This window comes from Phyllobates terribilis, unplaced genomic scaffold (genome assembly GCF_046119375.1).
Source record: "Phyllobates terribilis strain yellow unplaced genomic scaffold, ASM4611937v1 Scaffold_3__8_contigs__length_932513732, whole genome shotgun sequence".
NCBI lineage: Eukaryota > Metazoa > Chordata > Amphibia > Anura > Dendrobatidae > Phyllobates > Phyllobates terribilis.
In genome coordinates, this window is record NW_027362763.1 from 618,870,900 (window position 1) to 618,895,378 (window position 24,479).

At 42.2% G+C, this 24,479-nt stretch overlaps 1 protein-coding gene across 2 annotated transcripts in view; it reads right to left on the reverse strand.

Moving 5' to 3' along the window:
- The window catches only part of TRIM67 (tripartite motif containing 67), a 508,762-nt gene that overhangs the window by 219,235 nt on the left and 265,048 nt on the right, over window positions 1-24,479 (reverse strand). For both annotated transcript variants that reach the window (XM_073671505.1, XM_073671504.1), the window contains exon 3: window positions 11,471-11,593. In XM_073671505.1, coding sequence (XP_073527606.1) covers window positions 11,471-11,593 — 123 coding nt within the window. The remainder of the gene's footprint in view (window positions 1-11,470; window positions 11,594-24,479) is intronic.

Below are 24,479 nucleotides of genomic sequence, written 5' to 3' on the forward strand. Positions count from 1 at the left end.
GTTCATTGGGGTATTATGAAACAGGCTTTATGTCAAATAGGCATTGCACTACATTTTTTACAAATGATCTTTTCCTTGTATTCTGGCCCCACAGCCCGGGTTAGGGTCAATGGAACTTTATCCTCCTCTTTTGCTATCCAAAATGGAACTAGGCAAGGGTGTCCACTCTCTCCCCTTCTTTATGTAATAGTGATGGAACATTTGGCTAATGCAAGAAGGAAGAATAGTAATATACAGACGGTACGGAAAGTATTCAGACCCCTTTACATTTGTCACTCTTTGTTTCATTGCAGTCATTTGGTAAATTCTAAAAAGTTCATTTTTTTCTAATTAAAGTACACTGTGCACCCTATCTTGTCTGAAAAAAAAACAGAAATGTAGAAATTTTTGCAAATTTATTAAAAAAGAAAAACTGAAATATCACATGGTCATAAGAATTCAGACCCTTTGCTCAGTATTGAGTAGAAGCACCCTTTTGAGCTAGTACAGCCATGAGTCTTGGGAATGATGCAACAAGTTTTTCACACCTGCATTTGGGGATCCTCTTCCATTCTTTCTTGCAGATCCTCTCCAGTCCCGTCAGGTTGGATGGTGAATGCTGGAGGACAGCCATTTTCAGGTCTCTCCAGAGATGCTCAATTGGGTTTAGATCAGGGCTCTGGCTGGGCCAGTCAAGAATGGTCAAAGAGTTGTTCTGAAGCCACTCCTTTGTTATTTTAGCTGTGTGCTTAGGGTCATTGTCTTGTTGGAAGGTGAACCTTCGGCCAAGTCTGAGGTCCAGAGCACTCTGGAAGAGGTTTTCATCCAGGATATTTCTGTACTTGGCCGCATTCATGTTTCCTTCAATTTCAACCAGTCGTCCTGTCCCTGTAGCTGAAAAACACCCCCATAGCATGATGCTGCCACCACCATGTTTCACTGTTGGGATTGTTTTGGGCAGGTGGTGAGCAGTGCCTGGTTTTGTCCACACATAGAATTATCACCAAAAAGTTCTATCTTCGCCTCATCAGACCAGAAAATCTTATTTCTCATAGTCTGGGAGCCCTTCATGTGTTTTTGAGCAAACTCTATGAGGGCTTTCATATGTCTTGAACTGAGGAGAGGCTTCTGTCGGGCCACTCTGCCATAAAGGCCCGTCTGGTGGAGGGCTGCAGTGATAGTTGACTTTGTGGAATTTTCTCCCATCTACCTACTGCATCTCTGGAGGTCAGCCACAGTGATCATGGGGTTCTTCTTTACCTCTCTCACCAAGGCTCTTCTCCCACGATGGCTCAGTTTGACTGGACGGCCAGGTCTAGGAAGATTTCCGGTGGTCCCAAACTTCTTACATTTAAGGATTATGGAGGCCACTGTGCTCTTAGGAACCTTGAGTAATGAAGAAATTCTTTTGTAACCTTGGCAAAATATGTGCCTTGCCACAATTCTGTCTCTGAGCTCCTTGGGCAGTTCCTTTGAGCTCATGATTCTCATTTGGTCTGACATGCACTGTGAGCTGTGAGGTCTTACATAGACAGGTGTGTGCCTTTCCAAATCAAGTCCTATCAGTTTAATTAAACACAGCTGGACTCCAGTGAAGGAGTAGAACCATCTCAAGGAGGATCACAAGGAAATGGACAGCATGTGACTTAAATATGAGTGTCTGAGCAAAGGGTCTGAATACTTGTGACCATATGATATTTCAGTTTTTCTTTTTAATAAATTTGCAAAAATTTCTACATTTCTGTTTTTTTTCAGTCAAGATTGGATGCAGAGTGTACTTTAATGAGAAAAAAAATGAACTTTTTAGAATTTACCAAATGGCTGCAATGAAACAAAGAGTGAAAAATTTAAAGGTGTCTGAATACTTTCCGTACCCACTGTATATGGGATTACAATAGGCTCCATAACTTATAAGACTGCACAGTACGCAGATGATCTTTTCCTCTATGTTTCATAGCCTCACACTTCCCTTCCCTCTTTAATGAAGGAGTTTGATATACTTAGTTTTCTAATCAATTTTAAAGTTACCGTAACTATTCAAAGTCTGAAGCATTAAATATATCTTTAACACAGAAAGAAGTCAAACAAGTAATGGATAATTTTCCTTTCAAATGGGAGTCAGAGGGGATAAGGAATGTGTTCATTCCTTCTCATCCTTCAAACTTTTTGCCCTCAACTATCAATCACTTTTGGATCGTACTTATAAAGATCTTGCAACATACAGTAAACTGAGGTTATCTTGGTTCGGAGGAATGAGCACTGTCAAGATGGATATTTTGCCTTGCTTTTTATATATTTTACAAACCGTTCCCATTTCTCCCCCATGTAACTTTTTCAGCAAATTGCGTTCTGCCGTAACTAGGTTTGTATGGGGCAAATATAGACCTAGAATTGGTATGCAAACATTAACTTGTCCTAAGTCCACTGGAGGCGCTGGTTTCCCTAACTTTAAAGTATATTTCCAGGACTTTAGTTCGCTTTCTAGATTGGCATTTATCACTCTCTAAAAAAACAGTGGGTCAATATTGAACAAGAGGATTTGGGTATCCCTCTGAAACATCTTCCTTGGCGTCTCAATACTGATATTTCATTGGTAGGAGGTTTAACAAGCCTAACTAAAGAAGCAATCAAAGTTTGGCATTCAATCCTGAAAAAACATTACCCTAATAAAACACTTAGTCCTCTCACATCACTTTTCTCCAACCCTTCCTTCTCTGCTGGGTATTTGCGCGGATCTTTTCTTGGCTGGAAGGCTATGGAAAACACCCGTCTTTTTCAAATACTTCGAAATGGTAAGTTACCTTCATTTAATAATTTACAGGCTAGGGTTCCATAAAAAAAGCTGTTATGGTTGAATATTTACAGCTGGATTCATTTTTATCCTCTCTGAGAACAACATTTTCATCCGAGTTTACACCCACTCCTTTTGAGAAGTTGTTTTTACAGAACTCTCCGCCTGGCCATGCAATCTCTTTGTTGTACAACTACTTAATCAGAGAGAGTATCTCAGGAAAATTAAGATTTCAACAAACACGGGAACAGGAATTGGAGGTGACCATATCTTCAACGGATTGGGAGAAGGGATTTTTATTTACATACAAACTTTCGATCACCTGTTCCGTGCAAGAAAAATATTATAAAATAATGGCGAGATGGTACTAGTATCCTGTGAAATTACACGCCATTTTTCCATCTGTTCCAGACACATGTTGGCGCTGTGAACTGGAAAGGGGTTCTATGCTTCACATATGGTGGGAGTGTAGTAGGATTAAACCCTTTTGGGTTTAAATATTCTCAAACTATCATTTAATTACTGGGGGTAGGGTAGAGAAATGCCCTGAGTTTGCTCTCTTTTCTATTCTGCCTTCCTCAATAAGGTCTCAAAAAAAGAACATAATACGTTTTTGCCTAACAGCTGCTCATACAGTGATTCCACGCTATTGGAAATCATTTCAGATTCTTAAAATTACAGAATGGTACAATGATATGGTTAATATTTGCACAATGGAAGAAGTTTCTGCTGAACACAATGATAAATTCAGGAAAATCTGGAGTGTCTGGATTTTGTTCCAAGATTCATTGGATTTTCATAGGTTATTTGAATGAGAGGTTGCTGACCCGTTGGGTTAGATATGGATGGGTGCTGGCAACTAATTGATGGAACTTAAAGTGAGCGCCATTCTTTACTGCCCCGACACCACTCCTCCCCAATTCCCTCCCCCCTCCTTTTTTTTTCTTTTTCTTTATCTCTTTCTTTTTGTCTTTTTGTATTTGTTTGTCGTTGTTTTGCTGAACCACTTAGTGGTTCTAATCTTCTGCTGTAATAAATCATATTGATATCATTATATGTGAAGATACAATTGAAGCCTTAATAGAAAGTTTTGGTGACTTTTTTGTTAACCAAATATGTTATGGCTTTTTGCATTTGTTTAATTTGTATCGGTTAATTTCTACTTCAATAAAAAGAGATTATACATACGGTAATTATTGTTGTTACTAGTGATGAGCGAGTATGTTCTGTTAACCCTTTCGCCGAGTATACTCGGCCGAGCACTGAGTAGTTACAGCTGCTCGATGTTATGTTTAAATCACTCCTGTGTGCATGATTTGCGACTGTTTGGCAGCTTTATTACATGTGAGGAATGATTGTTTCTTTTGCATTTCTCACATGAACTTTTTAGAATTTACCAAATGGCTGCAATGAAACAAAGAGTGAAAAATTTAAAGGTGTCTGAATACTTTCCGTACCCAGTGTATATGGGATTACAATAGGCTCCATAACTTATAAGACTGCACAGTACGCAGATGATCTTTTCCTCTATGTTTCATAGCCTCACACTTCCCTTCCCTCTTTAATGAAGGAGTTTGATATACTTAGCTTTCTAATCAATTTTAAAGTTACCGTAACTATTCAAAGTCTGAAGCATTAAATATATCTTTAACACAGAAAGAAGTCAAACAAGTAATGGATAATTTTCCTTTCAAATGGGAGTCAGAGGGGATAAGGAATGTGTTCATTCCTTCTCATCCTTCAAACTTTTTGCCCTCAACTATCAATCACTTTTGGATCGTACTTATAAAGATCTTGCGACATACAGTAAACTGAGGTTATCTTGGTTCGGAGGAATGAGCACTGTCAAGATGGATATTTTGCCTTGCTTTTTATATATTTTACAAACCGTTCCCATTTCTCCCCCATGTAACTTTTTCAGCAAATTGCGTTCTGCCGTAACTAGGTTTGTATGGGGCAAATATAGACCTAGAATTGGTATGCAAACATTAACTTGTCCTAAGTCCACTGGAGGCGCTGGTTTCCCTAACTTTAAAGTATATTTCCAGGACTTTAGTTCGCTTTCTAGATTGGCATTTATCACTCTCTAAAAAAACAGTGGGTCAATATTGAACAAGAGGATTTGGGTATCCCTCTGAAACATCTTCCTTGGCGTCTCAATACTGATATTTCATTGGTAGGAGGTTTAACAAGCCTAACTAAAGAAGCAATCAAAGTTTGGCATTCAATCCTGAAAAAACATTACCCTAATAAAACACTTAGTCCTCTCACATCACTTTTCTCCAACCCTTCCTTCTCTGCTGGGTATTTGCGCGGATCTTTTCTTGGCTGGAAGGCTATGGAAAACACCCGTCTTTTTCAAATACTTCGAAATGGTAAGTTACCTTCATTTAATAATTTACAGGCTAGGGTTCCATAAAAAAAGCTGTTATGGTTGAATATTTACAGCTGGATTCATTTTTATCCTCTCTGAGAACAACATTTTCATCCGAGTTTACACCCACTCCTTTTGAGAAGTTGTTTTTCCAGAACTCTCCGCCTGGCCATGCAATCTCTGTTGTACAACTACTTAATCAGAGAGAGTATCTCAGGAAAATTAAGATTTCAACAAACACGGGAACAGGAATTGGAGGTGACCATATCTTCAACGGATTGGGAGAAGGGATTTTTATTTACATACAAACTTTCGATCACCTGTTCCGTGCAAGAAAAATATTATAAAATAATGGCGAGATGGTACTAGTATCCTGTGAAATTACACGCCATTTTTCCATCTGTTCCAGACACATGTTGGCGCTGTGAACTGGAAAGGGGTTCTATGCTTCACATATGGTGGGAGTGTAGTAGGATTAAACCCTTTTGGGTTTAAATATTCTCAAACTATCATTTAATTACTGGGGGTAGGGTAGAGAAATGCCCTGAGTTTGCTCTCTTTTCTATTCTGCCTTCCTCAATAAGGTCTCAAAAAAAGAACATAATACGTTTTTGCCTAACAGCTGCTCATACAGTGATTCCACGCTATTGGAAATCATTTCAGATTCTTAAAATTACAGAATGGTACAATGATATGGTTAATATTTGCACAATGGAAGAAGTTTCTGCTGAACACAATGATAAATTCAGGAAAATCTGGAGTGTCTGGATTTTGTTCCAAGATTCATTGGATTTTCATAGGTTATTTGAATGAGAGGTTGCTGACCCGTTGGGTTAGATATGGATGGGTGCTGGCAACTAATTGATGGAACTTAAAGTGAGCGCCATTCTTTACTGCCCCGACACCACTCCTCCCCAATTCCCTCCCCCCTCCTTTTTTTTTCTTTTTCTTTATCTCTTTCTTTTTGTCTTTTTGTATTTGTTTGTCGTTGTTTTGCTGAACCACTTAGTGGTTCTAATCTTCTGCTGTAATAAATCATATTGATATCATTATATGTGAAGATACAATTGAAGCCTTAATAGAAAGTTTTGGTGACTTTTTTGTTAACCAAATATGTTATGGCTTTTTGCATTTGTTTAATTTGTATCGGTTAATTTCTACTTCAATAAAAAGAGATTATACATACGGTAATTATTGTTGTTACTAGTGATGAGCGAGTATGTTCTGTTAACCCTTTCGCCGAGTATACTCGGCCGAGCACTGAGTAGTTACAGCTGCTCGATGTTATGTTTAAATCACTCCTGTGTGCATGATTTGCGACTGTTTGGCAGCTTTATTACATGTGAGGAATGATTGTTTCTTTTGCATTTCTCACATGAACTTTTTAGAATTTACCAAATGGCTGCAATGAAACAAAGAGTGAAAAATTTAAAGGTGTCTGAATACTTTCCGTACCCAGTGTATATGGGATTACAATAGGCTCCATAACTTATAAGACTGCACAGTACGCAGATGATCTTTTCCTCTATGTTTCATAGCCTCACACTTCCCTTCCCTCTTTAATGAAGGAGTTTGATATACTTAGCTTTCTAATCAATTTTAAAGTTACCGTAACTATTCAAAGTCTGAAGCATTAAATATATCTTTAACACAGAAAGAAGTCAAACAAGTAATGGATAATTTTCCTTTCAAATGGGAGTCAGAGGGGATAAGGAATGTGTTCATTCCTTCTCATCCTTCAAACTTTTTGCCCTCAACTATCAATCACTTTTGGATCGTACTTATAAAGATCTTGCGACATACAGTAAACTGAGGTTATCTTGGTTCGGAGGAATGAGCACTGTCAAGATGGATATTTTGCCTTGCTTTTTATATATTTTACAAACCGTTCCCATTTCTCCCCCATGTAACTTTTTCAGCAAATTGCGTTCTGCCGTAACTAGGTTTGTATGGGGCAAATATAGACCTAGAATTGGTATGCAAACATTAACTTGTCCTAAGTCCACTGGAGGCGCTGGTTTCCCTAACTTTAAAGTATATTTCCAGGACTTTAGTTCGCTTTCTAGATTGGCATTTATCACTCTCTAAAAAAACAGTGGGTCAATATTGAACAAGAGGATTTGGGTATCCCTCTGAAACATCTTCCTTGGCGTCTCAATACTGATATTTCATTGGTAGGAGGTTTAACAAGCCTAACTAAAGAAGCAATCAAAGTTTGGCATTCAATCCTGAAAAAACATTACCCTAATAAAACACTTAGTCCTCTCACATCACTTTTCTCCAACCCTTCCTTCTCTGCTGGGTATTTGCGCGGATCTTTTCTTGGCTGGAAGGCTATGGAAAACACCCGTCTTTTTCAAATACTTCGAAATGGTAAGTTACCTTCATTTAATAATTTACAGGCTAGGGTTCCATCAAAAAAGCTGTTATGGTTGAATATTTACAGCTGGATTCATTTTTATCCTCTCTGAGAACAACATTTTCATCCGAGTTTACACCCACTCCTTTTGAGAAGTTGTTTTTCCAGAACTCTCCGCCTGGCCATGCAATCTCTGTTGTACAACTACTTAATCAGAGAGAGTATCTCAGGAAAATTAAGATTTCAACAAACACGGGAACAGGAATTGGAGGTGACCATATCTTCAACGGATTGGGAGAAGGGATTTTTATTTACATACAAACTTTCGATCACCTGTTCCGTGCAAGAAAAATATTATAAAATAATGGCGAGATGGTACTAGTATCCTGTGAAATTACACGCCATTTTTCCATCTGTTCCAGACACATGTTGGCGCTGTGAACTGGAAAGGGGTTCTATGCTTCACATATGGTGGGAGTGTAGTAGGATTAAACCCTTTTGGGTTTAAATATTCTCAAACTATCATTTAATTACTGGGGGTAGGGTAGAGAAATGCCCTGAGTTTGCTCTCTTTTCTATTCTGCCTTCCTCAATAAGGTCTCAAAAAAAGAACATAATACGTTTTTGCCTAACAGCTGCTCATACAGTGATTCCACGCTATTGGAAATCATTTCAGATTCTTAAAATTACAGAATGGTACAATGATATGGTTAATATTTGCACAATGGAAGAAGTTTCTGCTGAACACAATGATAAATTCAGGAAAATCTGGAGTGTCTGGATTTTGTTCCAAGATTCATTGGATTTTCATAGGTTATTTGAATGAGAGGTTGCTGACCCGTTGGGTTAGATATGGATGGGTGCTGGCAACTAATTGATGGAACTTAAAGTGAGCGCCATTCTTTACTGCCCCGACACCACTCCTCCCCAATTCCCTCCCCCCTCCTTTTTTTTTCTTTTTCTTTATCTCTTTCTTTTTGTCTTTTTGTATTTGTTTGTCGTTGTTTTGCTGAACCACTTAGTGGTTCTAATCTTCTGCTGTAATAAATCATATTGATATCATTATATGTGAAGATACAATTGAAGCCTTAATAGAAAGTTTTGGTGACTTTTTTGTTAACCAAATATGTTATGGCTTTTTGCATTTGTTTAATTTGTATCGGTTAATTTCTACTTCAATAAAAAGAGATTATACATACGGTAATTATTGTTGTTACTAGTGATGAGCGAGTATGTTCTGTTAACCCTTTCGCCGAGTATACTCGGCCGAGCACTGAGTAGTTACAGCTGCTCGATGTTATGTTTAAATCACTCCTGTGTGCATGATTTGCGACTGTTTGGCAGCTTTATTACATGTGAGGAATGATTGTTTCTTTTGCATTTCTCACATGAACTTTTTAGAATTTACCAAATGGCTGCAATGAAACAAAGAGTGAAAAATTTAAAGGTGTCTGAATACTTTCCGTACCCACTGTATATGGGATTACAATAGGCTCCATAACTTATAAGACTGCACAGTACGCAGATGATCTTTTCCTCTATGTTTCATAGCCTCACACTTCCCTTCCCTCTTTAATGAAGGAGTTTGATATACTTAGCTTTCTAATCAATTTTAAAGTTACCGTAACTATTCAAAGTCTGAAGCATTAAATATATCTTTAACACAGAAAGAAGTCAAACAAGTAATGGATAATTTTCCTTTCAAATGGGAGTCAGAGGGGATAAGGAATGTGTTCATTCCTTCTCATCCTTCAAACTTTTTGCCCTCAACTATCAATCACTTTTGGATCGTACTTATAAAGATCTTGCGACATACAGTAAACTGAGGTTATCTTGGTTCGGAGGAATGAGCACTGTCAAGATGGATATTTTACCTTGCTTTTTATATATTTTACAAACCGTTCCCATTTCTCCCCCATGTAACTTTTTCAGCAAATTGCGTTCTGCCGTAACTAGGTTTGTATGGGGCAAATATAGACCTAGAATTGGTATGCAAACATTAACTTGTCCTAAGTCCACTGGAGGCGCTGGTTTCCCTAACTTTAAAGTATATTTCCAGGACTTTAGTTCGCTTTCTAGATTGGCATTTATCACTCTCTAAAAAAACAGTGGGTCAATATTGAACAAGAGGATTTGGGTATCCCTCTGAAACATCTTCCTTGGCGTCTCAATACTGATATTTCATTGGTAGGAGGTTTAACAAGCCTAACTAAAGAAGCAATCAAAGTTTGGCATTCAATCCTGAAAAAACATTACCCTAATAAAACACTTAGTCCTCTCACATCACTTTTCTCCAACCCTTCCTTCTCTGCTGGGTATTTGCGCGGATCTTTTCTTGGCTGGAAGGCTATGGAAAACACCCGTCTTTTTCAAATACTTCGAAATGGTAAGTTACCTTCATTTAATAATTTACAGGCTAGGGTTCCATCAAAAAAGCTGTTATGGTTGAATATTTACAGCTGGATTCATTTTTATCCTCTCTGAGAACAACATTTTCATCCGAGTTTACACCCACTCCTTTTGAGAAGTTGTTTTTACAGAACTCTCCGCCTGGCCATGCAATCTCTTTGTTGTACAACTATTTAATCAGAGAGAGTATCTCAGGAAAATTAAGATTTCAACAAACACGGGAACAGGAATTGGAGGTGACCATATCTTCAACGGATTGGGAGAAGGGATTTTTATTTACATACAAACTTTCGATCACCTGTTCCGTGCAAGAAAAATATTATAAAATAATGGCGAGATGGTACTAGTATCCTGTGAAATTACACGCCATTTTTCCATCTGTTCCAGACACATGTTGGCGCTGTGAACTGGAAAGGGGTTCTATGCTTCACATATGGTGGGAGTGTAGTAGGATTAAACCCTTTTGGGTTTAAATATTCTCAAACTATCATTTAATTACTGGGGGTAGGGTAGAGAAATGCCCTGAGTTTGCTCTCTTTTCTATTCTGCCTTCCTCAATAAGGTCTCAAAAAAAGAACATAATACGTTTTTGCCTAACAGCTGCTCATACAGTGATTCCACGCTATTGGAAATCATTTCAGATTCTTAAAATTACAGAATGGTACAATGATATGGTTAATATTTGCACAATGGAAGAAGTTTCTGCTGAACACAATGATAAATTCAGGAAAATCTGGAGTGTCTGGATTTTGTTCCAAGATTCATTGGATTTTCATAGGTTATTTGAATGAGAGGTTGCTGACCCGTTGGGTTAGATATGGATGGGTGCTGGCAACTAATTGATGGAACTTAAAGTGAGCGCCATTCTTTACTGCCCCGACACCACTCCTCCCCAATTCCCTCCCCCCTCCTTTTTTTTTCTTTTTCTTTATCTCTTTCTTTTTGTCTTTTTGTATTTGTTTGTCGTTGTTTTGCTGGACCACTTAGTGGTTCTAATCTTCTGCTGTAATAAATCATATTGATATCATTATATGTGAAGATACAATTGAAGCCTTAATAGAAAGTTTTGGTGACTTTTTTGTTAACCAAATATGTTATGGCTTTTTGCATTTGTTTAATTTGTATCGGTTAATTTCTATTTCAATAAAAAGAGATTATACATACGGTAATTATTGTTGTTACTAGTGATGAGCGAGTATGTTCTGTTAACCCTTTCGCCGAGTATACTCGGCCGAGCACTGAGTAGTTACAGCTGCTCGATGTTATGTTTAAATCACTCCTGTGTGCATGATTTGCGACTGTTTGGCAGCTTTATTACATGTGAGGAATGATTGTTTCTTTTGCATTTCTCACATGTAATAAAGCTGTCAAACAGTTGCAAATCATGCACAGGGGAGTGATTTAAACACATCACCGAGCAGCTGTAACTACTCGGTGCTCGGCCGAAAGGGTTAACAGAACATACTCGCTCATCACTAGTTGTTACTAATTTTACTATTATTATATGATACTGTGCTTCTTCCATGTCCTTTTCCAAAGCTTAAACATTGCTCCTTACCTTGAATTTATGCTCTCGTTCCTTTGTGACTTTGGTAAGCAACTTTGCCTTTTGACGATTTAATGCATCTACTAGAGCATCACATTGAGCAACCAAGCATGCTTCATACTCTAGTCCATTTTCCTAAAAAGACACCAACAGAAACAATTGGTCAAGGTACAAAAAAATTAAAAATAAATAAATAGCAAAAATCTGTCAATGATGTAATGTACCACATAATGTATTGCTAAATAGGGTTCTACATTAAAAAAAAATTGAAAGCGAAAAAAATAATGCATGTTGAACCAGTGTGAAAAAAGTAAATGTTTATTAATTACAAAAGTTAAAAAATATACATGAGATATATAGGCCAGGAAATATAAAAACAATATGTGAAACAGCCAATGGATGGCAATACACCATAAAGTAAAAGACTTCTAAAATACAATGGAGCTATAAAATGATTGTTATAATGTATTGAATAGTCAAACTGTATGGTTACTTCATGTGGAAATGTAATACTAATGCAGTAGGAAACTATACTGAAAGATAGAATATGGTAACTCACAACGATATGAGGCCCAAACAGTGGGCAGTATCATAATGATAAAAGACGATCAGAACATGAAAAAATTGGATCCCTAATTAACTAATGTGTGGGGTAGTGCCAGGAATCCCCAACGCACGCTTTCTTCTGGGGTAGTGGCATCACGTCAAAACATGTGACCTTAAGTACAAGTGAAGGGCCAATGAAATTCACAAACATAAAGAAACACCAATGTTGATTGGTGCATGCGCAACCGACGCATATCTGGACAGTCCCATCACCAGGCACGTCAGCGATGATGCTCCACTGTGAAAACCAAAAACTCGTCCATGTACGGGAATTGGCGGCGCCAGATACCACTACAGAAGCAACAGTGGAGGGAGTCCGTGGAAAAATAAAGAATATATTGAAACGAAAAAAAGAGTATGTTCATGAATAAATGGCAAGCATCATAATGATGTATGAATGAACAAATAGTAAAAAACAAAGGGCAAATCCATAAATAAATATAAAACCATAGATGGATATTAACAAATCCACATAGGAAAAATATATATGGACAAATGACCAATGGCAGCCAATATAAATGGACAGATACATATAATAGCCAATGACCATCAATATAAATACATAACAGATAAAAAATGTGTATATGGACAGGTGGCTAATGACAGCCAAGCTACATATGAACAATACAGTGATGAAGAATGCAAAAAAAATGTAAAAAAAATCTAAAAGTGAAATAAAACAAAGTGAAAAGGGGATAATAAATAATAATAAATAATGAATTAAATAATAATAGACACATATCAAATATATAATAGTATATGCAGAATGTGCATCCATTACTAGAAATGAAAAGAGAATGGTGCCAAATAATATAATATACAATAATATTTGGCACTATTCTCTTCATTTATAGCAAAGGATGCAAATGCTGCATTTACTACTATATATTTGATTTGATATGATAACTTTTTATATTTCTATTGTATTTTGGACGTCCTTTACCTTGTGGTGTGGTGCCATCCATTGGCTGTTTCACATATTGCTTTTATATTTCCTGGCCTTTTGTATATTTTCTAACTTTTGTAATTAATAAACATTTACTTGTTTTACATTGATTCAACAATCATTATTCTTTTCTTTTTCATTTCCCTAAAAAGAAGTCAATCATATGTAAGGTAATACCTACACTGAAACAAAAAAAATCTAAAAATATGTTTAGATTTGAAAGTACTGTATATGTGAAAAGGGATGTAAAACTGTACAGATATTAATTGAATTTAAACATCTTCTTAATGCTATTCAATATAATTGTTTAAAAAATGTCCAGAATACTACAGAGGTGCTTCAAAGTTTGTGAACCCTTCAGAATTTGTCATAATTTTCCAAAAAAAAAAGTATTTAAAGTGTTGAAATAGCCCTCAAAGGTTTTTATGACCTAATTAGGGTACAATATGTGAAATAAATTAAAAATAAATGAATGAAAAAAACAATAGGTACACAAGAAGTACTTATTGTTATAAATAAAGAAAAAATACTGCCAATCCAAATCATTGTGTGGCATCCTGGTACCCGTTCTACTACTGCTAAATGAGACAGTTGTAGTGTTGTAGTAGATTTGTTCCATTGTGTGTCCTGAGTTGGGGGATATAATACATTTCATTGTAAATTGTACTTTCCTGCCGTCTGCTGGCCAATGTATGTATATGAAGTAATGATTATTCTCCTCACAACAAGTGGTGGCCATAGCAATGACTGGGAGGAGTCTCCCAGCTCAGGGCTCTCACTCTGACTAGAATGCTGGTACAGACTGGTTGTGGGTGGTTCCTGCTGCCTCAGGAAGATTGAAGAGAGACATTACTCTCTCAGAGAAGAGTTTTCAATGCCAGTCTACGCTGAGGGAACATTTTTCCTCACATAATCTCCTTCACAAAAAGAGTGAAGTGTGTTCTAGTCAGGAGAGAGAAAGCTGTACATGGACTCTCCTGCTCTCTGGTTATCCTGATCACTTCTATCCAGGACAAGATCCACGTGGCCGCCACGCCACTGACTCTGTGTAAACCTACCCACTGCGAGAGGGAACGGTGGGCTAAAAACTGTCAGTACATTCACACTTTAGTGTGTTTACACAGAGAGCCAATCTGTGAAGGTACCTGCATCAGTTTAATATTTCCTGGACTGTGCATAGCATTTCCTGTACTACAAGTGAAGAGAACTCTTTTCCATACGCCCAGAGAGGCCATAACAATACTTGTCTCATGAGGAGAGAACCATTACTTTCATATGCACAATATACTTGAACTTTGCCTGTAAGAGAGACTGTACCCTGTTACCTCATTCAGTAAAATTGTTATGTTTACAAGTTCACCTGCGTGTCTGGCTGCTTGAGATTACACAAACATCACGGGCACTCCAAAACCTGCACCCAGACACCACCGCTACAGGAGTGCCCCCGGGGGGTTCTATGCCATCCATAAGTGCCACCTCCCGCTTTTTAAATTGTTGTGGACACGAGGGAAGCGTTGAGGGGTCCAGCAACCCACTTCAGCTACCGTGACATCATTATCTGCTGCCAGCGAGGCTACACACCCCAGCTGGCTGGCCTTTCTGCAACATCTGACGCCTCCCCAGAGGCCCACCACAATTTGTGGCTTCACGAACAGGATTCATCTGTGTGCCTGTATCAGACACTCTGTCCGATTGTGAGCAGTCACCTCAGCATCTACATCATGAGTGAACCCAGCAACAACAGCCAAGCTGGTGCCAACAACCCTGCTGTGCCCATCGCGTGCAACATGCCGTTCCCTGTCCCATTTTATCTTAGGACACCCTGGTTGTCACGCTACATGGGGGAGCCGCACACCTTCAGGGACTTCCGTGACAAGTTGCTGGCTCTCTTTCTGTTTTACCCCATCTCTCCATAACAGCAAGTGCAGATCCTGCTGGGTCAGCTTGAGGGTGCAGCTTCCAGGGAAATTCGATCCTGGCCCCCAACAGAGAAGAAAACATCTGAGCAAATTCTTGCGAAACTGAAGGATGCCTTTGAGGTTACATCCATCTCTGAGATCAAGATGAGATTATTTGCAAGATGACAACAGCCAGGTGAGACCCTACGGGACTATGCTCTATCCCTCCAAGAGGCTCCGCTGTTCTACAGGTTGACCCCCGTGAAAGTGTGGACTCTGACAAAATCTTGATTCATAGAGGGGACTCGCTCTGAATTGTCGAAGAGCCAACTCCGCATGCTCGCTGCATAACATCCCAGCTTCACCTTTGCAGACTTCAAGACCCTATCCATCTGTGTCCTTGGCAATGAATATTTACAGGGAAACTATGTCCCCTTTGCTCCTCTCGCTGGGTCTATTACTGCAGCCCCTCTATCTTTACAGATGACATCGCCAGGTACCATGCAAGCTACACAAGCTACGCTGACTCCCGCTGTGGACTCCAAGGCATCCCTTGAGGCCCGTGTAGAATGACATTGCCAGAGGACTCGAACAAGTCTCTCAGTAGATCAAAAATCTGATTATTTCACATTCGCGCTCCAGGGAGCAAGCCCAGGAAAAAGAACTCTCTCTCCTGAGCCTCCACCAAAAAGTCTACCTCCAGGAAAAGCTGCTCGCTGTAAGAGACCTTTCTGTCAGAACTGCCACCGATATGGACACCCCAAGGCCCAGTGCTATCAGTTAAATGGGCCACCCCGAAAGTCTGAGGACCGCCCCTTGGGAGGAAGAAGAAAAGGTCCAAAGGGAGCATCAATGTGGGTGCCTCGCTTCATCTCGCCCTGCCTACAGATAACTGTCCTAGAAAACGGTGTCCCTCTGCAAGCTCTCGTCGACACCGGCTCACAGGTAACTACTTTGCAGAAGTGGGCATATCTTGAACATTGGGGCTTTAGTGACTTAAATAACCCTCCAGATGTCTGGATGAACATTATAGCTAGTAATGGTCAACCCACACCTCACCAGGGTTACTGGAAGCCCACTATTCGGATTGGGGACATTAAGCTCCAAAAACAGGGTGTCATTGTAACTGATGTAGAGGATGAGGGTTTTGCTGTAATGGTTCTAAGCATGAATGTTCTTAGAAATTGTTTTCCAGAAGTGTTGCCTGCCTTGCATGCCTCTCTCCCTACAGCTACATCTTCTGATCATCAGACCATTCAGCATGTCATCTGTGTGCTTGTCGCCCAGCAGAAGTTTGCAAATAGCAAGGGTGAAATTTGTCGTATCCCAAGATTCTCTACTCTTGCCTTAAAATGCGGATACTGGCAAGTTCCCATGGCGCGAGAAGACAGAGAGAAGACTGCCTTTACTCCACCAATGGGGCTTTTTGAATTTAACTTTATGCCTTTCGGGCTTTGCAATGCCCCTGCTACGTTTCAACGGCTAATAGAGAGATGTCTTGGCCACGAAAATTCCCAGAGTGTCCTCCTTTACCTTGATGATGTCATTGTCTATTCCCGGACATATGAAACCACATTCACCATCTGTCTGAAGTCTTCAAGTACTAAGCTAACATGGCCTCAAAATCAAGCCCTCCAAATGCCACTTGCTAAAACCACAAGTAAACTACCTTGGACATGTGGTAAGCGCAGAAGGGGTACAACCTGACCCTGACAAAATTGCTGCAGCTCAAAACTGGAGAACGTCCACTACTGACAAAGAAGTCCGAAGCTTTTTGGGATTTGCAGACTACTATCACTGCTTTATTCCTCACTTTGCTCAAGTGTCTGAACCACTTACTGAGTTGCTACGGGGATGTCCCAAGGAAAACTACAACCGAAGGCTTCCAGTAGACTGGACAAATCATCAAGAACAAGCATTCCAAACACTGAAAGAACTTCTTACCCAGACACCTATCCTGGCCTATCCTGATTACACTCAGCCATTCCTTTTGAATACAGATGCTAGCCTCCAAGGGCTAGGGGCTGTTTTGTCCCAGGTCCAAGACAATAAGGAGCGTGTGATTGCTTACTCTAGCCGCAGCCTCAGAGGAACTGAGAAGAATGACGGCAACTACAGTTTGTTCAAGCTTGAACTGCTTGCACTTGTCTCGCTGTTACAGAAAAATTCAAGGATTACCTGGCTGCCACGCCCTTTACTGTCTACGCAGACAATAATCCGCTAGCACACCTGGATACTGCCTGGTTGGGAGCCATGGAACAACGGTGGGCTTCACGGCTAGCGAACTACAAATTCACAGCCAAATACCTTAGTGGCAAATCAAATGTCAATGCCGATGTGTTGTCCCGGCTGTCTATTGGAGAAGAACAACCCCGAGATGACATGCCTCCTTTCTACTCAAGGTTTGCCCAACAGAGTGCGATCACTGCCTCTGCTGAAAAGGGAGAATCTCATTCCAAGCCACCTGTTGAACATCTTCAAGAACCTTCCCTGTGGAAGAAATTACAACAAGAGAGCAGAGTCCTGGGAGAATGCCATGACTTCCTTACTACTGAAAGAGTTCCAACCCGGCTAAGACAAGCTCATCCTGATGTGGAACTTACCCGCCTCTGGAGATAGAGAAAACGCCTATTTGTCCAGAAAGGGCTCATAATGAGAATCACTTTGGACCCTGTCTCAGGCGACAGACTTCACCAAATACTCTTTCCCCGGAGAGATGCACGGGTCATCCTTGAAGCCTATCATGATGGCTCTGGCCATTTCGGTGTCCAGAAAACTGAAGCTACCATCTGCCGAAGGTTGTACTGGGTTGGTATGAGAGGAGACATTGAAAGTTGGTGCCGAGAATGTCCCGTATGTAACATCACAGAAGATGGATGCAGAGATCAAAAAGCGCCCTTACACCCTATCAAGTCACAAAAAACAGGAGAAATTGTTGCTCTTGATCATGTGAAATTGGGCCCAACTCGCTCTGGCTATATATATGCCCTCACAATGTTGGACGATTACACAAAGCTTGCCGCTATTTCTCCTGTCAAAGATCTTACAGCCAAAACTGCTTCTGAAGTCTTCTACACCGAGTTCATCCAACCCTATGGATGTCCAGACCACATCCTCACTGATAGTGGACCTGCCTTAGAATCTCAACTATTCCACAAGATGTGCAAGTAAAGAGATTGCAAGAAACTGCGTACCACTGCTTACTATCCACAAGGTAATGGACTATGTGAAAGAGTGTACCAAGTCATCATCAGTATGCTGTGCACTGCTTCTGCCACCAAGGGGACTGAGTGGCCTGAGATTCTGAAAGATCTTGTCCACATCTACAATAACACCACCCATTGCTCAACTGGTCAAACTCCATTTTATCTGATGTTCTGACGACAAGGCCAGTTGCCTTCAGACTTTGCTCTAGGAGTACAAGTACCTGACACCATTAATCCTTTCCCACAAACAGACTGGGTGATTGAACACCGCAGACGCATGGCGGAAGCCAAGGAAATTGTTGATTCTCGCATGGAAGAAGCACGAAGAAGACAACAAGAAGACTATAATTAACATGCCCATGCCAAGCCACTACAAATTGGCGACCGAATCTGGCTCCGAAACAACCATCAGACTGCAAAATTGGACCCACTTTGGGAAGTTGAACCGTACACAATAATTGCTACACCCTTACCATCGTCTGATGTGTACGAGATATCCAAAATTGGTTGGAAACCCCAGATGGTACACAGAAACCGCCTAAAACTGTGTCTTAAGGAAGAACACCTAAGAGAGTCACCACTACCCAAGGCAACTTTGATTGGAACCCAGAATCCTCCAGATTCATCAGAAAGAATGCCGAGCCTCGCTGAACTTATCTTTGCTCCGCAATTTGCATTTCCTGGCTACTGTCAGTTCATTCCTACCTCAACAGAGAATACTTTTCTTCCACCTGAAGAAACCACAGAACCTGAACTAATCTCCAGCCAATGGACAGTACCTTTGACGTCCTCTGAGCGGAGTACCAAAGGTATACTACCTGCTAGGTACAGGGACTAGTTACTTCACCATATATCCTTCTTGAATGATATACCCTCTTAGCATTTATATACGCAGATTTACCAGATTAATATGTTTTTTTTCTAGTTAATATAACAGTTCAAGGACTGTGCCTGGCTCACAAAGCCAAGAAATCTTAAACGTCATTAACCCCATTTACATGCAACAGTATTATAGTTATTACTAAGAATGTTGTTTATGCTCATATTTATCTATTGCATTTTTCCTATGGACATTTACATCAAATGCCTAGAGACTCTATTCCAACAATGTTTCTGACCTACGTTGGTTTTACTAATAATTATTCCATTTTGCCATGCACTTGTGTATAGCACTTTTTCCTCTATATCCCTAACTTTGTCATTTGTACAAGGCTTCACCCTCCAACTGTTCGCCGAGGACGGCTTTTCTTAGGAGGGGGAGAATGTGGCATCCCTGTACCTGTTCTACTACTGCTAAATGAGACAGTTGTAGTGTTGTAGTAGATTTGTTCCATTGTGTGTACTGAGTTAGGGGATATAATACATTGCATTGTAAATTGTACTTCCTTGCATTGTAAATTGTACCTTCCTGCCATCTGCTGGCCAATGTATGTATACAGGGTCGGACTGGCCTGGCGGGATAGCGGGAAAATTCCCGGTGGGCCCTGATGAGAGAGTGAGAGAATTGGTAGCGGGGCCCTTTAAAAGTGCGGGCCCTTTAAAAGCGCGGGCTCTTTAAAAGCGCAGCCGAAGGAAATGTAGCGTCACGTGCGGCGCTCATACTATTCAGTGGTGACAGCGGGTGACGCGCATACTCACATGACAGGAGGACGTGTTCATGGTGAGCGGTGACACGCACCGCGCTCTGCTTTCCCGCTGGTGGCTGGCAGTTGTGTGGTGTCAGGTGACACGCTGACGTCGCGCACTCCTCTCCCTGCTCCCCGGCTGTCTTCTGATACGCCGACGCCGAGCTCTGCTCTCCAGTCCCGGCTCCTGCTCTCTTGGAATTGGCCTTGGAACATCGGCTCCCGTCCGGGTATGTAACACCGCACCAGCACCGCGCACCGCCCTCTTCTCTCCTGTTCTCTTGGCCTTTTAAGCCGGCTCCTGGGCTGAGTATGTGGTGACCTGCACTCTGCTCTCTCACCGTCACCCTGGAAACAAGACTGCAGGCCTGGCTACTGCTCTCCCTGCTTCAACTTCAAGTCAAGTGCAATATCCACGTTTTTCTGGGTGAGTGTTCCCAGCATTGGCCATCATGCATATATGGGGGGGTCAGGCTGGACACATGGCGATGAGGGGGGGCAGGCGGGACACATGGGGACCTGCATGGACACATAGGGGTGAGGGGGGCAGGTTGGACACATGGGGACCTGGATGGATACATGGGGGTGAGAGGGGGCAAGCTGGACACATGGGGACCTGGATGGATACATAGGGGTGAGGGGGGCAGGTTGGACACATGGGGACCTGGATGGACACATGGGGGTGAAAGGGGGCAGGCTGGACACATGGGGACCTGGATGGATACATGGGTGTGAGGGGAGCAGGCTGGACACATGGGGACCTGGATGGACACATGGGGGTGAGAGGGGGCAGGCTGGACACATGGGGACCTGGATGGATACATGGGGATGAGAGGGGGCAGGCTGGACACATGGGGACCTGGATGGACACATGGGGGTGAGAGGGGGCAGGCTGGACACATGGGGACCTGGATGGACACATGGGGCTGAGGGGGGGCAGGCTGGACACATGGGGACCTGGATGGACACATGGCGGTGAGGGGGGCAGCCGGGACACATGGTGACCTGGATGGACACATGGGAGTGAGGGGGGGCAGGCTGGACACATGGGGACCTGGATGGACACATGGGGGTGAGGGGGGCAGGCTGGACACATGGGGACCTGGATGGACACATGGGGGTGAGGGGGGGCAGTCTGGACACATGGGGACCTGGATGGACACATGGGGGTGAGGGGGGCAAGCTGGGAACCTGGATGGACACATGGGGGTGAGGGGGGGCAGGCTGGACACATGGTGACCTGGATGGACACATGGGAGTGAGGGGGGCTGGCTGGACACATGGGGACCTGGATGGACACATTAAGGTGAGGGGGGCCGGCTGGACACAAGGGGACCTGGATGGACACATGGAGATGAGGGGGGGCAGGCTGGACACATGGGGACCTGGATGGACACAAGGGGGTGAGAGGGGGCAGGCTGGACACATGGGGACCTGGATGGACACATGGGGGTGAAGGGGGGCAAGCTGGACACATGGGGAGCTGGATGGATACATGGGGGTGAGGGGGGCAGACTGGACACATGGGGGCTAGGATGGATATATGGGGTGGGGCAGGCTGGACACATGGGGGACTGGATAGATATATGGGGGGCTAGGATGGATATATGGGGGTGGGCAGGTTGGACACATGGGGGCTAGGATGGATATATGGATGGGGCAGGCTGGACACATGGGGGCTAGGATGGATATATGGGGGTGGGCAGGTTGGACACATGGCGGCTAGGATGGATATATGGGGTGGGGCAGGCTGGACACATGGGGGACTGGATAGATATATGGGGTGGGGCAGGATGGATATATGGGGGGGACTTGGATGGATATATGGGGGTGGGCAGGTTGGACACATGGAGGCCAGGATGGATATATGGGAGTGGGCAGGCTGGACACATGGAGGCCAGGATGGATAGATGGGGGGCCACGCTGGACAAGGGACTTTATTACTGTTTGGGGGCCAGATTGAGGATCTTAATTAGTTTATGGTGGCGAGTGGGGAACATTATTACCTTAGAGTCCAATTAGGGACATTATTACTTCTGTAATATAATTTACTTTTTAGGAAACGGTTTTCCATGGGATGGGACAAAAGGGGGGTCCTGTTACTGGGCAGCAGTATGTTGCTTTATTTCTTCAACTGGTGTAGTGTAGAAGCCCGGGGAAAAGTGGGAATGTGCTCTAAAAGAGATCAGTTATTGATAACTGTGTTATTTTCTGCAGAGATGAATCCTGACTGAAAGAAGTGATGGCGGACTGTGCCAGATGAAGAAGAAAAGCAAAGATGAAGAACTTCACCTAGAGACATCACTGGTGAGTCAGTGTATTACATGTACACTTACACTATATAGTATATACAGAGCTCCTGTGTATGTCACTGGTGACCAGTGTATTACCTGTACACTATATACAGAGCTCCTGTGTCTAATGTCACCCGTGATAACTGTATTACCTGTACACTATATTCTGAGCTCCTGTGTATAATGTCACCGGTGATCACTGTATTACCTGTACACTGACACTATATACAGAGCTCTTGTTTATAATGTCACTGGTGATCACTGTATTACCTGTACACTATATGCAAAGCTCCTGGGTATATTATCACTGGTGATCCCTGTATTACCTGTACACTATATACAGAGCTCCTGTTTATAATGTCACTGGTGATCACAGTATTACTTGTACACTGACACTATATACAGAGCTCATGTGTATAGTGACAGTTTTGTTAGTATTGTGGTTTGTATTCCTGATCAATATTGTATTATTTGGTCACTATGTGGTGGTAATATGTGGTCTGGTCATGGTGTGGTGATATTTGTCCCTTTTGTCTGTGGTATTATTGGTGTTGGTATAGTGGATTATGTTGTGTATGGCGGTCATTTGTTCTCACTGATATTAACTAGGAAAATATTTTTTGCCATAAGGCCACGGCCCCACTATCAGTATTCGGTCAGTATTTTTTCTCAGGAGTGGGAGCCAAAACCAGGAGTGGGTGATAAATACAGAATTGGTGACTTGTTTCTATTATACCTTTTCTCTGATTGTTCCGCACCTGGTTTTAGCTCCCACTCCTGAGAAAAAATACTGACCAAATACTGATAGTGGGGCCGCGGCCTTAGAGATTAAATACTTGGAGCAGAGCGTCAGAGATGCACTTACAGGGGTTCTCCGGTGAAAACAAGTAATCACCTCTCCACAGGATAAGTGATAAGTTATTGATTAGTGGGGGTCTGACTACTGGGACCTGCACCAATCGGCAGAATGTGGAGCTTTTATCCCTATTAGACTGGAGCGGCATGTGAGATGCGACCACTGATCCATTCATTCCCTCAGAGGCTGCGAGCGCTGCTTTTTTTTGGGAGCCCCCAAGAGAACGAATGAGGCTGTGGTCAGACGTCCCACCTGTCGCTGCATTTTAAAATGGGGATAAGTGTCCTGACAGGGATAAAACTTCCCCATTCTTCCGATAGGTGCGTTTTCCAATGTTCTGACCCAAACGATCAATAAGTGATCACCTATCCTGTGGAGCCCATGGATCGGAGATAACTTGTTTTAAACGAAGAAGCTCTTTCATGCAAACTACAGTAATTGTAGATCCCAGTTATAGTCTGTGCACAGTAGATGTGCAGGAGGCGCCAGGAGATGCTCCACTATAACAGGGATAGTGGATAACAGATAATTGCATATGGCTGTAGGTGGGCCCCTAGAGTCAGTTCCCCCTGTGGGCCCCAGACTCCCTAGTCCAACCCTGTATGTATATGAAATAATGATTATTCTCCTCACAACAAGTGGTGGCCATAGCAACGGCTGGGAGGAGTCTCCCAGCTCAGGGCTCTCACTCTGACTAGAATGCTGGTACAGACTGGTTGTGGGTGGTTCCTGCTTCGTCAGGAAGATTGAGGAGAGACATTACTCTCTCAGAGAAGAGTTTTCAATGCCAGTCTACGCTGAGGGAACATTTTTCCTCATAATCTCCTTCACAAAAAGAGTGAAGTATCTTCTAGTCAGGAGAGAGAGAAAGCTGTACATGGACTCTCCTGCTCTCTGGTTATCCTGATCGCTTCTAGACAGGACCAGAACCACGTGGCTGCCACGCCACTGACTCTGTGTAAACCTACCCCCGGCGAGAGGGAACAGTGGGATCAAAACTGAGTACATCCACACTTTAGTGTGTTTCCACAGAGAGCCAATCTATGAAGGTCCCCCCGTCAGTGTAATATTTCCTGGACTGGGCATAGCATTTCCTCTACTAGCAAGTGAAGAGAACTCTGCTCCAGCCGCCCTGAAAGGGCATAACAATACTTGTCTCATGAGGAGAGAACCATTACTTTCATATGCACAATATACTTGAACTTTGCCGGTTATGTTTACAAGTTCACCTGCGTGTCTGGCTGCTTGAGATTACACAAACATCACAGGCACTCCAAAACCTGCACCCAGACACCATCGCTACAGGAGTGCCCCTGGGGGGGTCCCATACCAGCCACAAGTGCCACCTCCCGCTTTTAAAATTGTTGTGGATACAAGGGAAGCGTTGAGGGGTCCTGCGACCCACTTCAGTTACTGTGACATCATTATCTGCTGCCAGTGACGCTACACATTCCAGTTGGCCCTTCTGCAACATTTGGCGCCTCCCCAGTGGCCCACCACATTTGTACTAGCCCTGCACCGCCAAAAACATGAGCCAGATACAATATATAAAAATTATTGTTACAAAATTCGGAACAAATTTTAAAATGT